The 16,208-nt window shown below is 50.2% G+C and overlaps 1 protein-coding gene across 1 annotated transcript; it reads left to right on the top strand.

Annotated features, from left to right (window-relative positions):
* Window positions 1-1,645: 1,645 nt before the first annotated feature.
* On the top strand, window positions 1,646-15,878 carry LOC306925209 (serine/threonine-protein phosphatase 6 regulatory ankyrin repeat subunit A-like; the record flags this gene model as incomplete). Its single annotated transcript, XM_079503900.1, has 5 exons — window positions 1,646-1,791; window positions 3,336-3,418; window positions 6,963-7,045; window positions 14,743-14,834; window positions 15,388-15,878. Coding segments are annotated over 5 exons (694 nt in total), but the record flags the coding sequence as incomplete, so codon positions are not given.
* Window positions 15,879-16,208: the final 330 nt, after the last annotated feature.

Here is a 16,208-nt window from a genome sequence, read left to right as displayed (position 1 = left end):
ACAGTAATATGTGACATGGCCCCTCTGGAACGAATGTGGAAATATAGTGGCCCTCTGGAGTGAGTGTGGAACTATAGTGGCCCTCTGGACTGAGTGTGGAACTATAGTGGCCCTCTGGAGTGAGTGTGGAACTATAGTGGCCCTCTGGAGTGAGTTTGGAACTATAGTGGCCCTCTGGAGTGAGTGTGGAACTATAGCGGCCCTCTGGAGTGAGTGTGGAACTATAGCGGCCCTCTGGAGTGAGTGTGGAACTATAGCGGCCCTCTGGAGTGAGTGTGGAACTATAGCGGCCCTCTGGAGTGAGTGTGGAACTATAGCGGCCCTCTGGAGTGAGTGTGGAACTATAGCGGCCCTCTGGAGTGAGTGTGGAACTATAGCGGCCCTCTGGAGTGAGTGTGGAACTATAGCGGCCCTCTGGAGTGAGTGTGGAACTATAGCGGTCCTCTGGAATGTGTGGAACTATAGCGGTCCTCTGGAGTGAGTGGAACTATAGCGGCCCTCTGGAGTGAGTGTGGAACTATAGCGGCCCTCTGGAGTGAGTGTGGAACTATAGCGGCCCTCTGGAGTGAGTGTGGAACTATAGCGGCCCTCTGGAGTGAGTGTGGAACTATAGCGGCCCTCTGGAGTGAGTGTGGAACTATAGCGGCCCTCTGGAGTGAGTGTGGAACTATAGTGGCTCTCTGGAGTGAGTGTGGAACTATAGCGGCCCTCTGGAGTGAGTGTGGAACTATAGTGGCTCTCTGGAGTGAGTGTGGAACTATAGCGGCCCTCTGGAGTGAGTGTGGAACTATAGTGGCCCTCTGGAGTGAGTGTGGAACTATAGCGGCCCTCTGGAGTGAGTGTGGAACTATAGCGGCCCTCTGGAGTGAGTGTGGAACTATAGCGGCCCTCTGGAGTGAGTGTGGAACTATAGCGGCCCTCTGGAGTGAGTGTGGAACTATAGCGGCCCTCTGGAGTGAGTGTGGAACTATAGTGGCCCTCTGGAGTGAGTGTGGAACTATAGTGGCTCTCTGGAGTGAGTGTGGAACTATAGTGGTCCTCTGGAGTGAGTGTGGAACTATAGTGGTCCTCTGGAGTGAGTGTGGAACTATAGCGGTCCTCTGGAGTGAGTGTGGAACTATAGCGGCTCTCTGGAGTGAGTGTGGAACTATAGTGGCCCTCTGGAGTGAGTGTGGAACTATAGCGGCTCTCTGGAGTGAGTGTGGAACTATAGCGGCTCTCTGGAGTGAGTGTGGAACTATAGTGGCTCTCTGGAGTGAGTGTGGAACTATAGTGGCTCTCTGGAGTGAGTGTGGAACTATAGTGGCCCTCTGGAGTGAGTGTGGAACTATAGTGGCTCTCTGGAGTGAGTGTGGAACTATAGTGGCTCTCTGGAGTGAGTGTGGAACTATAGCGGCTCTCTGGAGTGAGTGTGGAACTATAGTGGCTCTCTGGAGTGAGTGTGGAACTATAGGCCCTGCTCTCCATGGTCAGAGTTACTCATCCCATCAAATACACGGTTAGAGGTTCGTTGAATAACTTCTACAGAACCTGGGACCCATTCCTCACATACATGAATTCCTTAACCACAATTTAAGTAGGAACTAATTCCAATATTCCCCCTCTACTGTGAGTTACTCATCCCTCCCCGGTGTCTCTCCTCCAGGACTCCGCTGCACGCCGCAGCCTTCACGGACCACGTGGAGTGCCTCCAGCTGCTGCTCAGTCACAACGCTCAGGTCAACAGCGTGGACGCCTCGGGGAGAAGCCCCCTGATGATGGCCGCGCAGAACGGGCAGACCAACGCTGTCGGTAAGAAATCCTCTCCTCTGATTGGCCGCCCAGTGCAGTGGCTTTTCAACCAGTGGTCCTCCAGGGGGTTCCAGGGGGTCCCCATCCTCCATGGGGTTCCAGGGGGTCCCCATCCTCCAGGGGGTTCCAGGGGGTCCCCATCCGTGTTGGTTTTCAACCAGTGGTCCTCCAGGGGGTTCCAGGGGGTCCCCATCCTCCAGGGGGTTCCAGGGGGTCCCCATCCTCCAGGGGGTTCCAGGGGGTCCCCATCCTCCAGGGGGTTCCAGGGGGTCCCCATCCTCCAGGGGGTTCCAGGGGGTTCCAATCCGTGTTGGTTTTCAACCAGTGGTCCTCCAAGGGGTTTCAGGGGGTCCCCATCCTCCAGGGGGTTCCAGGGGGTCCCCATCCTCCAGGGGGTTCCAGGGGGTCCCCATCCTCCAGGGGGTTCCAGGGGGTCCCCATCCTCCAGGGGGTTCCAGGGGGTCCCCATCCTCCAGGGGGTTCCAGGGGGTCCCCATCCGTGTTGGTTTTCAACCAGTGGTCTTCCAGGGGGTCCCCATCCTCCAGGGGGTTCCAGGGGGTTCCAATCCGTGTTGGTTTTCAACCAGTGGTCCTCCAGGGGGTTCCAGGGGGTCCCCATCCTCCAGGGGGTTCCAGGGGGTCCCCATCCTCCAGGGGGTTCCAGGGGGTCCCCATCCGTGTTGCTTTTCAACCAGTGGTCCTCCAGGGGGTTCCAGGGGGTCCCCATCCTCCAGGGGGTTCCAGGGGGTCCCCATCCTCCAGGGGGTTCCAGGGGGTCCCCATCCTCCAGGGGGTTCCAGGGGGTTCCAGGGGGTCCCCATCCGTGTTGGTTTTTGGCAGCAAATTTCTGTTTTAGTCATTAGTCTCTTGAATAGTTTTCATGTAGTTTTAGTCACATTTTAGTCACCTAGAATGTGTTGGTGTTAGTCTAGTTTTAGTCGACTAAATATCCTAGATTTTAGTCGACTAAAATGTATTTTGGCGGGCCTTGATGCCGTCGTAATGACTGTTTTTACACTTGCTGAAAATAGCAGATCTTAGATGGGCTATTTTCAGCATGCAACCAAGTCTAAAATGACTTATACTGGATCTCTTGTCCACTAGTCCCTTCCTAACAGTTTAGTCTAGTTTTTATTTGTTGACGAAATTGTCAATATATTTAGTCTTAGTTTTTGTCATCGTAGCTTAGTTTTCATTTAGTTTCCATTTAGTTTTCCTCAGTGAAAAAAGGTAGTCGACGAACATTTTAGTCTTAGTTTTAGTCGACGAAATCAACACTGGTCCCCATGCAGCTAAATGATAGAGAGTTGGTAACCAAATGGACCCTTATTGGATCTTTAACTCTTAAAGCCCTAGCCACACCAGAGGGTCACCATGTTGGTTTGGTTTGGGCCTGAGAGCGTAACATGAAACCAAATGGACCCTCTCAAGAGTGGCAGATTGAGTCTCTGCTGCAAAATCAACGGCAACCTGCTTTATTCACATATTCACTTATGTTGGTAAATTAATAAGTCTGTCTGTCTGTCTGTCTGTCTGTGTCTCAGAGCTGTTGGTCAGCAGTGCAAAAGCAGATCTCACACTTCAGGATGCAGCCAAGAACACTGCCCTTCACCTGGCCTGCAGTAAGGTAGGTTTCACCTGGCCTGCAGTAAGGTACCTGGCCTGCAGTAAGGTAGGAGAACACTGCCCTTCACCTGGCCTGCAGTAAGGTACCTGGCCTGCAGTAAGGTACCTGGCCTGCAGTAAGGTACCTGGCCTGCAGTAAGGTACCTGGCCTGCAGTAAGGTACCTGGCCTGCAGTAAGGTACCTGGCCTGCAGTAAGGTACCTGGCCTGCAGTAAGGTAGGATTCACCTGGCCTGCAGTAAGGTACCTGGCCTGCAGTAAGGTACCTGGCCTGCAGTAAGGTACCTGGCCTGCAGTAAGGTACCTGGCCTGCAGTAAGGTACCTGGCCTGCAGTAAGGTACCTGGCCTGCAGTAAGGTACCTGGCCTGCAGTAAGGTAGGATTCACCTGGCCTGCAGTAAGGTACCTGGCCTGCAGTAAGGTACCTGGCCTGCAGTAAGGTACCTGGCCTGCAGTAAGGTACCTGGCCTGCAGTAGGGTACCTGGCCTGCAGTAAGGTACCTGGCCTGCAGTAAGGTACCTGGCCTGCAGTAAGGTACCTGGCCTGCAGTAAGGTACCTGGCCTGCAGTAAGGTAGGATTCACCTGGCCTGCAGTAAGGTACCTGGCCTGCAGTAAGGTACCTGGCCTGCAGTAAGGTACCTGGCCTGCAGTAAGGTACCTGGCCTGCAGTAAGGTACCTGGCCTGCAGTAAGGTACCTGGCCTGCAGTAAGGTACCTGGCCTGCAGTAAGGTACCTGGCCTGCAGTAAGGTAGGATTCACCTGGCCTGCAGTAAGGTACCTGGCCTGCAGTAAGGTACCTGGCCTGCAGTAAGGTACCTGGCCTGCAGTAAGGTACCTGGCCTGCAGTAGGGTACCTGGCCTGCAGTAGGGTACCTGGCCTGCAGTAAGGTACCTGGCCTGCAGTAAGGTACCTGGCCTGCAGTAAGGTACCTGGCCTGCAGTAAGGTAGGATTCACCTGGCCTGCAGTAAGGTACCTGGCCTGCAGTAAGGTACCTGGCCTGCAGTAAGGTACCTGGCCTGCAGTAAGGTACCTGGCCTGCAGTAAGGTACCTGGCCTGCAGTAAGGTACCTGGCCTGCAGTAAGGTACCTGGCCTGCAGTAAGGTACCTGGCCTGCAGTAAGGTACCTGGCCTGCAGTAAGGTAGGATACCCTAACCCTAACCCTAAGGTAGGATTCATCTACAACCATGTAGGGCTTTGAACACAAAGAGCAGGATTTTAACCCATTTAGGCCTGACGTCGAAATTAAAGAAATAAATCCTGACAGTTTTCTGAAATACCTCATGTTTCTGTATCAGTGGTGCTCAATATTTCATGTCAAGGACCCCAAAAATGATATCTAATTGGCCGCCGACCCCCCATCTGAAAATATGTTGTTGAGGAGGAACCCCTCAGAAGCAAAGATTTGAGTTAAAAACGTTCACTCTGAAAGAATATATATTCAAAGATTTGTGCCACATTTTCACGATTTTTCAGACCTACAAGCTCGTAGCGCGCCACTCGGTGGCGCGCTACGAGCTTGTAGATCTGCTATTTTTCAATAGATACTGTCTGGAATATCTATAATGGAACTATGCATGTGTACTTTATAGTGCTATATCTACATACAAATGCTATCTAAGTTACATAAGTTGAGCCTTTGCATACGCCTGTAAGGTTGTCGGGGCTAGGGCAAGTGCTACGGGCCATGATGGAGTCTGAAGAGGTGGGTTTTCAGACTACGGCGGAAGACTGGGAGTGAGTCTGTAGTTCTGACTGCAATGGGAAGTGCATTCCATAGTTTAGATTGGGAGTGAGTCTGTAGTTCTGACTGCAATGGGAAGTGCATTCCATAGTTTAGATTGGGAGTGAGTCTGTAGTTCTGACTGCAATGGGAAGTGCATTCCATAGTTTAGATTGGGAGTGAGTCTGTAGTTCTGACTGCAATGGGAAGTGCATTCCATAGTTTAGATTGGGAGTGAGTCTGTAGTTCTGACTGCAATGGGAAGTTCATTCCATAGTTTAGATTGGGAGTGAGTCTGTAGTTCTGACTGTAATGGGAAGTGCATTCCATAGTTTAGATTGGGAGTGAGTCTGTAGTTCTGACTGTAATGGGAAGTGCATTCCATAGTTTAGATTGGGAGTGAGTCTGTAGTTCTGACTGCAATGGGAAGTGCATTCCATAGTTTAGATTGGGAGTGAGTCTGTAGTTCTGACTGCAATGGGAAGTGCATTCCATAGTTTAGATTGGGAGTGAGTCTGTAGTTCTGACTGCAATGGGAAGTGCATTCCATAGTTTAGATTGGGAGTGAGTCTGTAGTTCTGACTGCAATGGGAAGTGCATTCCATAGTTTAGATTGGGAGTGAGTCTGTAGTTCTGACTGCAATGGGAAGTTCATTCCATAGTTTAGATTGGGAGTGAGTCTGTAGTTCTGACTGTAATGGGAAGTGCATTCCATAGTTTAGATTGGGAGTGAGTCTGTAGTTCTGACTGTAATGGGAAGTGCATTCCATAGTTTAGATTGGGAGTGAGTCTGTAGTTCTGACTGCAATGGGAAGTGCATTCCATAGTTTAGATTGGGAGTGAGTATGTAGTTCTGACTGCAATGGGAAGTGCATTCCATAGTTTAGATTGGGAGTGAGTCTGTAGTTCTGACTGCAATGGGAAGTGCATTCCATAGTTTAGATTGGGAGTGAGTCTGTAGTTCTGACTGTAATGGGAAGTGCATTCCATAGTTTAGATTGGGAGTGAGTCTGTAGTTCTGACTGTAATGGGAAGTGCATTCCATAGTTTAGATTGGGAGTGAGTCTGTAGTTCTGACTGCAATGGGAAGTGCATTCCATAGTTTAGATTGGGAGTGAGTCTGTAGTTCTGACTGTAATGGGAAGTGCATTCCATAGTTTAGATTGGGAGTGAGTCTGCAGTTCTGACTGTAATGGGAAGTTAATTCCATAGTTTTGGAGCCAGAAGGGAGAAGAGTTTGGGACGTGTGGAGCGTTGTAGTCCCGGTGTTTTTAGTGAAGGTACTTCCAGCTTCCCTGCGTCGGCTGATCTGAGCGCACGGGAGGGTTTGTAGGGTTCGATCAGACATGCAAGATATGGGGGAGCCATACCTCTGGTTGCTTTGAAGTCCAGCATCAGAGTTTTGTATTCTGTGCGGGCAGCGACCGGGAGCCAATGGAGGGAGCGGAGAAGGGGGAGGGGCAGCGAACGGGAGCCAATGGAGGGAGTGGAGAAGGGGGGAGATGTGTGAGAATTGTGGCTGGTTGAAAACCACAGGGGGGGCGATATTGCAGTCGCTGTACTGCACTGTCACAAAGAGAGCTGAGCCAGAAGGCAAAGTAGTTGGAGGAATCACTCAATCGACTCACTGGCCTCGGAACGCCTCGGGATCCCCCAGGAGGAAGTCACTAATGTTGCTCTGAAGGAGAGGGGAAGTCTGGAGCTCTCTGGTGGAGCTGTTGCCCCCCCACGACCCGACTACGGATAAACGGTTGAAGATGAATGGATTCACTCTAGTATGAGCTGAACTGTTTTGTGTGTTTGTTTTTTTTGCTCACAGGGACATGAAACCAGTGCCTTGTTGATCTTAGAGAAGATCACAGACCGGAACCTCATCAACGCTACGAACTCTGCTTTACAGACGTAAGTATTCTAACGCAGCCTTACAGTCCTAGTGTACATCCTTACAGACCTAGTGTACATCCTTACAGACCTAGTGTACATCCTTACAGACCTAGTATACATCCTTACAGACCTAGTGTACATCCTTACAGACCTAGTGTACATCCTTACAGACCTAGTATACATCCTTACAGACCTAGTATACATCCTTACAGACCTAGTTACATCCTTACAGACCTAGTATACATCCTTACAGACCTAGTTACAGCCTTACAGTCCTAGTGTACATCCTTACAGACCTAGTGTACATCCTTACAGACCTAGTGTACATCCTTACAGACCTAGTGTACATCCTTACAGACCTAGTGTACATCCTTACAGTCCTAGTGTACATCCTTACAGACCTAGTATACATCCTTACAGACCTAGTGTACATCCTTACAGACCTAGTGTACATCCTTACAGACCTAGTGTACATCCTTACAGACCTAGTGTACATCCTTACAGACCTAGTGTACATCCTTACAGACCTAGTATAAATCCTTACAGTCCTAGTGTACATCCTTACAGACCTAGTATACATCCTTATAGACCTAGTGTACATCCTTACAGACCTAGTATACATCCTTACAGACCTAGTATACATCCTTACAGACCTAGTGTACATCCTTACAGACCTAGTATACATCCTTACAGACCTAGTATACATCCTTACAGACCTAGTATACATCCTTACAGACCTAGTTACAGCCTTACAGTCCTAGTGTACATCCTTACAGACCTAGTGTACATCCTTACAGACCTAGTGTACATCCTTACAGACCTAGTGTACATCCTTACAGACCTAGTTACAGCCTTACAGTCCTAGTGTACATCCTTACAGACCTAGTATACATCCTTACAGACCTAGTATACATCCTTATAGACCTAGTATACATCCTTACAGACCTAGTGTACATCCTTACAGACCTAGTATACATCCTTACAGACCTAGTGTACATCCTTACAGACCTAGTATACATCCTTACAGACCTAGTTACAGCCTTACAGTCCTAGTATACATCCTTACAGACCTAGTGTACATCCTTACAGACCCAGTATACATCCTTATAGACCTAGTTACAGCCTTACAGACCTAGTGTACATCCTTACAGACCTAGTGTACATCCTTACAGACCTAGTATACATCCTTACAGACCTAGTGTACATCCTTACAGACCTAGTGTACATCCTTACAGTCCTAGTGTACATCCTTACAGACCTAGTGTACATCCTTACAGACCTAGTATACATCCTTACAGACCTAGTGTACATCCTTACAGACCTAGTATACATCCTTACAGACCTAGTGTACATCCTTACAGACCTAGTGTACATCCTTACAGTCCTAGTGTACATCCTTACAGACCTAGTATACATCCTTACAGACCTAGTATACATCCTTATAGACCTAGTTACAGCCTTACAGACCTAGTATACATCCTTACAGTCCTAGTGTACATCCTTACAGACCTAGTATACATCCTTACAGACCTAGTATACATCCTTATAGACCTAGTTACAGCCTTACAGACCTAGTATACATCCTTACAGACCTAGTGTACATCCTTACAGACCTAGTTACAGCCTTACAGACCTAGTATACATCCTTACAGACCTAGTATACATCCTTACAGTCCTAGTGTACATCCTTACAGACCTAGTGTACATCCTTACAGACCTAGTATACATCCTTACAGACCTAGTGTACATCCTTACAGACCTAGTGTACATCCTTACAGACCTAGTGTACATCCTTACAGTCCTAGTGTACATCCTTACAGACCTAGTATACATCCTTATAGACCTAGTTACAGCCTTACAGACCTAGTGTACATCCTTACAGACCTAGTATACATCCTTACAGACCTAGTTACAGCCTTACAGTCCTAGTGTACATCCTTACAGACCTAGTGTACATCCTTACAGACCTAGTGTACATCCTTACAGACCTAGTGTACATCCTTACAGACCTAGTATACATCCTTATAGACCTAGTGTACATCCTTACAGACCTAGTATACATCCTTACAGACCTAGTATACATCCTTACAGACCTAGTATACATCCTTACAGACCTAGTGTACATCCTTACAGACCTAGTATACATCCTTACAGACCTAGTTACAGCCTTACAGACCTAGTATACATCCCTACAGACCTAGTGTACATCCTTACAGACCTAGTGTACATCCCTACAGACCTAGTGTACATCCTTACAGACCTAGTGTACATCCTTACAGACCTAGTATACATCCTTACAGACCTAGTTACAGCCTTACAGACCTAGTGTACATCCTTACAGACCTAGTGTACATCCTTACAGACCTAGTGTACATCCTTACAGACCTAGTGTACATCCTTACAGACCTAGTATACATCCTTATAGACCTAGTGTACATCCTTACAGACCTAGTATACATCCTTACAGACCTAGTATACATCCTTACAGACCTAGTATACATCCTTACAGACCTAGTGTACATCCTTACAGACCTAGTATACATCCTTACAGACCTAGTTACAGCCTTACAGACCTAGTATACATCCCTACAGACCTAGTGTACATCCTTACAGACCTAGTGTACATCCCTACAGACCTAGTGTACATCCTTACAGACCTAGTGTACATCCTTACAGACCTAGTGTACATCCTTACAGACCTAGTTACAGCCTTACAGACCTAGTTACAGCCTTACAGACCTAGTATACATCCCTACAGACCTAGTGTACATCCTTACAGACCTAGTGTACATCCTTACAGACCTAGTGTACATCCTTACAGACCTAGTATACATCCTTACAGACCTAGTGTACATCCTTACAGACCTAGTTACAGCCTTACAGACCTAGTATACATCCTTACAGACCTAGTGTACATCCTTACAGACCTAGTTACATCCTTACAGACCTAGTGTACATCCTTACAGACCTAGTGTACATCCTTACAGACCTAGTGTACATCCTTACAGACCTAGTGTACATCCTTACAGACCTAGTGTACATCCTTACAGACCTAGTGTACATCCTTACAGACCTAGTATACATCCTTACAGACCTAGTGTACATCCTTACAGACCTAGTATACATCCTTACAGACCTAGTTACAGCCTTACAGACCTAGTATACATCCTTACAGACCTAGTGTACATCCTTACAGACCTAGTGTACATCCTTACAGACCTAGTGTACATCCTTACAGACCTAGTGTACATCCTTATAGACCTAGTGTACATCCTTACAGACCTAGTGTACATCCTTATAGACCTAGTGTACATCCTTATAGACCTAGTATACATCCTTACAGACCTAGTATACATCCTTACAGACCTAGTGTACATCCTTACAGACCTAGTATACATCCTTACAGACCTAGTGTACATCCTTACAGACCTAGTATACATCCTTACAGACCTAGTGTACATCCTTACAGACCTAGTGTACATCCTTACAGACCTAGTATACATCCTTACAGACCTAGTGTACATCCTTACAGACCTAGTGTACATCCTTACAGACCTAGTGTACATCCTTACAGACCTAGTGTACATCCTTACAGACCTAGTGTACATCCTTACAGACCTAGTGTACATCCTTACAGACCTAGTATACATCCTTACAGACCTAGTATACATCCTTACAGACCTAGTGTACATCCTTACAGACCTAGTGTACATCCTTACAGACCTAGTATACATCCTTACAGACCTAGTATACATCCTTACAGACCTAGTATACATCCTTACAGACCTAGTGTACATCCTTACAGACCTAGTGTACATCCTTACAGACCTAGTATACATCCTTACAGACCTAGTATACATCCTTACAGACCTAGTGTACATCCTTACAGACCTAGTGTACATCCTTACAGACCTAGTATACATCCTTACAGACCTAGTATACATCCTTACAGACCTAGTGTACATCCTTACAGACCTAGTATACATCCTTACAGACCTAGTGTACATCCTTACAGACCTAGTATACATCCTTACAGACCTAGTGTACATCCTTACAGACCTAGTGTACATCCTTACAGACCTAGTGTACATCCTTACAGACCTAGTGTACATCCTTACAGACCTAGTATACATCCTTACAGACCTAGTATACATCCTTACAGACCTAGTGTACATCCTTACAGACCTAGTATACATCCTTACAGACCTAGTGTACATCCTTACAGACCTAGTATACATCCTTACAGACCTAGTATACATCCTTACAGACCTAGTATACATCCTTACAGATCTAGTGTACATCCTTACAGACCTAGTATACATCCTTACAGACCTAGTGTACATCCTTACAGACCTAGTATACATCCTTACAGACCTAGTGTACATCCTTACAGACCTAGTGTACATCCTTACAGACCTAGTGTACATCCTTACAGACCTAGTGTACATCCTTACAGACCTAGTATACATCCTTACAGACCTAGTGTACATCCTTACAGACCTAGTATACATCCTTACAGACCTAGTATACATCCTTACAGACCTAGTATACATCCTTACAGATCTAGTGTACATCCTTACAGACCTAGTATACATCCTTACAGACCTAGTGTACATCCTTACAGACCTAGTATACATCCTTACAGACCTAGTGTACATCCTTACAGACCTCTCTCCTCCAGGCCTCTCCATGCTGTGTTCTCTCTCCTCCAGGCCTCTCCATGCTGTGTTCTCTCTCCTCCAGGCCTCTCCATGCTGTGTTCTCTCTCCTCCAGGCCTCTCCATGCTGTGTTCTCTCTCCTCCAGGCCTCCATGTCATGCTGTGTTCTCTCTCCTCCAGGCCTCCATGTCATGCTGTGTTCTCTCTCCTCCAGGCCTCCATGCTGTGTTCTCTCTCCTCCAGGCCTCTCCATGCTGTGTTCTCTCTCCTCCAGGCCTCTCCATGCTGTGTTCTCTCTCCTCCAGGCCTCCATGCTGTGTTCTCTCTCCTCCAGGCCTCTCCATGCTGTGTTCTCTCTCCTCCAGGCCTCCATGTCATGCTGTGTTCTCTCTCCTCCAGGCCTCCATGCTGTGTTCTCTCTCCTCCAGGCCTCTCCATGCTGTGTTCTCTCTCCTCCAGGCCTCTCCATGCTGTGTTCTCTCTCCTCCAGGCCTCTCCATGCTGTGTTCTCTCTCCTCCAGGCCTCTCCATGCTGTGTTCTCTCTCCTCCAGGCCTCCATGCTGTGTTCTCTCTCCTCCAGGCCTCCATGTCATGCTGTGTTCTCTCTCCTCCAGGCCTCCATGCTGTGTTCTCTCTCCTCCAGGCCTCTCCATGCTGTGTTCTCTCTCCTCCAGGCCTCCATGCTGTGTTCTCTCTCCTCCAGGCCTCTCCATGCTGTGTTCTCTCTCCTCCAGGCCTCCATGCTGTGTTCTCTCTCCTCCAGGCCTCCATGTCATGCTGTGTTCTCTCTCCTCCAGGCCTCCATGCTGTGTTCTCTCTCCTCCAGGCCTCCATGTCATGCTGTGTTCTCTCTCCTCCAGGCCTCCATGCTGTGTTCTCTCTCCTCCAGGCCTCTCCATGCTGTGTTCTCTCTCCTCCAGGCCTCTCCATGCTGTGTTCTCTCTCCTCCAGGCCTCTCCATGCTGTGTTCTCTCTCCTCCAGGCCTCCATGCTGTGTTCTCTCTCCTCCAGGCCTCCATGCTGTGTTCTCTCTCCTCCAGGCCTCCATGCTGTGTTCTCTCTCCTCCAGGCCTCCATGCCATGCTGTGTTCTCTCTCCTCCAGGCCTCCATGCTGTGTTCTCTCTCCTCCAGGCCTCTCCATGCTGTGTTCTCTCTCCTCCAGGCCTCTCCATGCTGTGTTCTCTCTCCTCCAGGCCTCTCCATGCTGTGTTCTCTCTCCTCCAGGCCTCCATGTCATGCTGTGTTCTCTCTCCTCCAGGCCTCCATGCTGTGTTCTCTCTCCTCCAGGCCTCTCCATGCTGTGTTCTCTCTCCTCCAGGCCTCTCCATGCTGTGTTCTCTCTCCTCCAGGCCTCTCCATGCTGTGTTCTCTCTCCTCCAGGCCTCCATGCTGTGTTCTCTCTCCTCCAGGCCTCTCCATGCTGTGTTCTCTCTCCTCCAGGCCTCCATGCTGTGTTCTCTCTCCTCCAGGCCTCCATGCTGTGTTCTCTCTCCTCCAGGCCTCTCCATGCTGTGTTCTCTCTCCTCCAGGCCTCTCCATGCTGTGTTCTCTCTCCTCCAGGCCTCCATGCTGTGTTCTCTCTCCTCCAGGCCTCTCCATGCTGTGTTCTCTCTCCTCCAGGCCTCTCCATGCTGTGTTCTCTCTCCTCCAGGCCTCTCCATGCTGTGTTCTCTCTCCTCCAGGCCTCTCCATGCTGTGTTCTCTCTCCTCCAGGCCTCTCCATGCTGTGTTCTCTCTCCTCCAGGCCTCCATGCTGTGTTCTCTCTCCTCCAGGCCTCCATGCTGTGTTCTCTCTCCTCCAGGCCTCCATGCTGTGTTCTCTCTCCTCCAGGCCTCTCCATGCTGTGTTCTCTCTCCTCCAGGCCTCTCCATGCTGTGTTCTCTCTCCTCCAGGCCTCTCCATGCTGTGTTCTCTCTCCTCCAGGCCTCTCCATGCTGTGTTCTCTCTCCTCCAGGCCTCTCCATGCTGTGTTCTCTCTCCTCCAGGCCTCCATGCTGTGTTCTCTCTCCTCCAGGCCTCCATGTCATGCTGTGTTCTCTCTCCTCCAGGCCTCTCCATGCTGTGTTCTCTCTCCTCCAGGCCTCCATGCTGTGTTCTCTCTCCTCCAGGCCTCCATGTCATGCTGTGTTCTCTCTCCTCCAGGCCTCCATGCTGTGTTCTCTCTCCTCCAGGCCTCCATGTCATGCTGTGTTCTCTCTCCTCCAGGCCTCCATGCTGTGTTCTCTCTCCTCCAGGCCTCCATGCTGTGTTCTCTCTCCTCCAGGCCTCCATGCTGTGTTCTCTCTCCTCCAGGCCTCTCCATGCTGTGTTCTCTCTCCTCCAGGCCTCTCCATGCTGTGTTCTCTCTCCTCCAGGCCTCTCCATGCTGTGTTCTCTCTCCTCCAGGCCTCTCCATGCTGTGTTCTCTCTCCTCCAGGCCTCCATGCTGTGTTCTCTCTCCTCCAGGCCTCCATGTCATGCTGTGTTCTCTCTCCTCCAGGCCTCCATGCTGTGTTCTCTCTCCTCCAGGCCTCTCCATGCTGTGTTCTCTCTCCTCCAGGCCTCTCCATGCTGTGTTCTCTCTCCTCCAGGCCTCTCCATGCTGTGTTCTCTCTCCTCCAGGCCTCCATGCTGTGTTCTCTCTCCTCCAGGCCTCTCCATGCTGTGTTCTCTCTCCTCCAGGCCTCCATGCTGTGTTCTCTCTCCTCCAGGCCTCCATGCTGTGTTCTCTCTCCTCCAGGCCTCTCCATGCTGTGTTCTCTCTCCTCCAGGCCTCCATGCTGTGTTCTCTCTCCTCCAGGCCTCTCCATGCTGTGTTCTCTCTCCTCCAGGCCTCTCCATGCTGTGTTCTCTCTCCTCCAGGCCTCTCCATGCTGTGTTCTCTCTCCTCCAGGCCTCCATGCTGTGTTCTCTCTCCTCCAGGCCTCTCCATGCTGTGTTCTCTCTCCTCCAGGCCTCCATGCTGTGTTCTCTCTCCTCCAGGCCTCCATGCTGTGTTCTCTCTCCTCCAGGCCTCCATGCTGTGTTCTCTCTCCTCCAGGCCTCCATGTCATGCTGTGTTCTCTCTCCTCCAGGCCTCTCCATGTGGCGGCCAGAAACGGTCTCACGGTGGTCGTCCAGGAGCTGCTGGCTAAGGGGGCCAGTGTTCTGGCTGTGGACGAGAACGGTGAGGTTCACCACATTAACACAATCATTCCCGGGATTCCTTCAAAATAGGAGCTCTGGGGTGCCGGAAAGATATGGCCGCTTTTACTCTGGCTATTGGCTATTTGCATTCACCGACGTTGTTGTCACCAATAAATCCAAAAAGCCCACATTCGAGGGCGGTGAAGGAAGGAAGACAGGTTCTCAATCACACGCAATGCACGTGCACAGTTGACGTGCAGATTGCGTGCGCTGTGAGAATAAATGGGCTTCAAAATAAAAGCAATGAGGTTTTAGCCCACCCATAAGGTACGGTAATTAGAAAGTACGTTTTATTTTCAAAAATAATCAAGTAATCTTTTGCGGGCCGTACAATGCCCAGGTCTGCAGTAGCCCGGGGACCTCCACACGGAGTAGGACCCCCCGGGGACCCCCACACGGAGTAGGACCCCCCGGGGACCCCCACACGGAGTAGGACCCCCCGGGGACTTCCACACGGAGTAGGACCCCCCGGGGACTTCCACACGAGTTGCACCACTTACTTCCCACGGGTGTGGTTTTGTCTCCCCCTGCAGGCTACACCCCTGCGCTGGCCTGCGCTCCCAACAAGGACGTGGCCGACTGCCTCGCCCTCATCCTCGCCACCATGATGCCAGTGGCGTCGCCCCCCCCCTGCCCCCCCGCCGCCCCCCCCCTCCTCCTCCAACCACTACAAGAGCAGCAGCGTACTGCCCGGCCCGCTAGGCCGCAGCAGCCACGCCCCCCACCACCACCACACCTCCTACTGCAGCTTCAACAACATCAGCCACGCCCCCCACCACCTCCACACCTCCTCCTACTCCTACAAGGACGAGGAGCTCAATGACTCCGACTCAGAGACCTACTGAGGAGAGGAGGACCCTCCCCCTCCCTCCCCGCACACACACACCTCCACACACACACACACACACCTCCACACACACACCTCCACACACACACCTCCACACACACACCTCCCCTGCACACACACACCTCCACACACACACCTCCCCTGCACACACACACCTCCACACACACACCTCCACACGCACGCACGCACACACACACCTCCACACACACACCTCCACACACACACCTCCCCTGCACACACACACCTCCACACGCACGCACGCACGCACACACACACCTCCACACACACAGTGTCTTAAAACCAGCGCCGCCAGCTTGGAAGGGGGCGGGATAGGAGACGAGGATAGGAGACGAGCCCCAACAAAACATAGCCTTAAAGAACCGCTAACAGAACAGCTAACAACCGTGTATCAGTCCATCTCTAGCCAGTCCAGAACCTCTGTCTCAGTGTATCAGTCCATCTCTAGCCAGTCCAGAACCTCTGTCTCAGTGTATCAGTCCATCTCTA

Source organism: Electrona antarctica, assembly GCF_951216825.1.
Source record: "Electrona antarctica genome assembly, chromosome: 6".
In the NCBI taxonomy this organism is placed as follows: Eukaryota; Metazoa; Chordata; class Actinopteri; order Myctophiformes; family Myctophidae; genus Electrona; species Electrona antarctica.
This window is presented reverse-complemented; position numbering and strand designations above follow the sequence as displayed.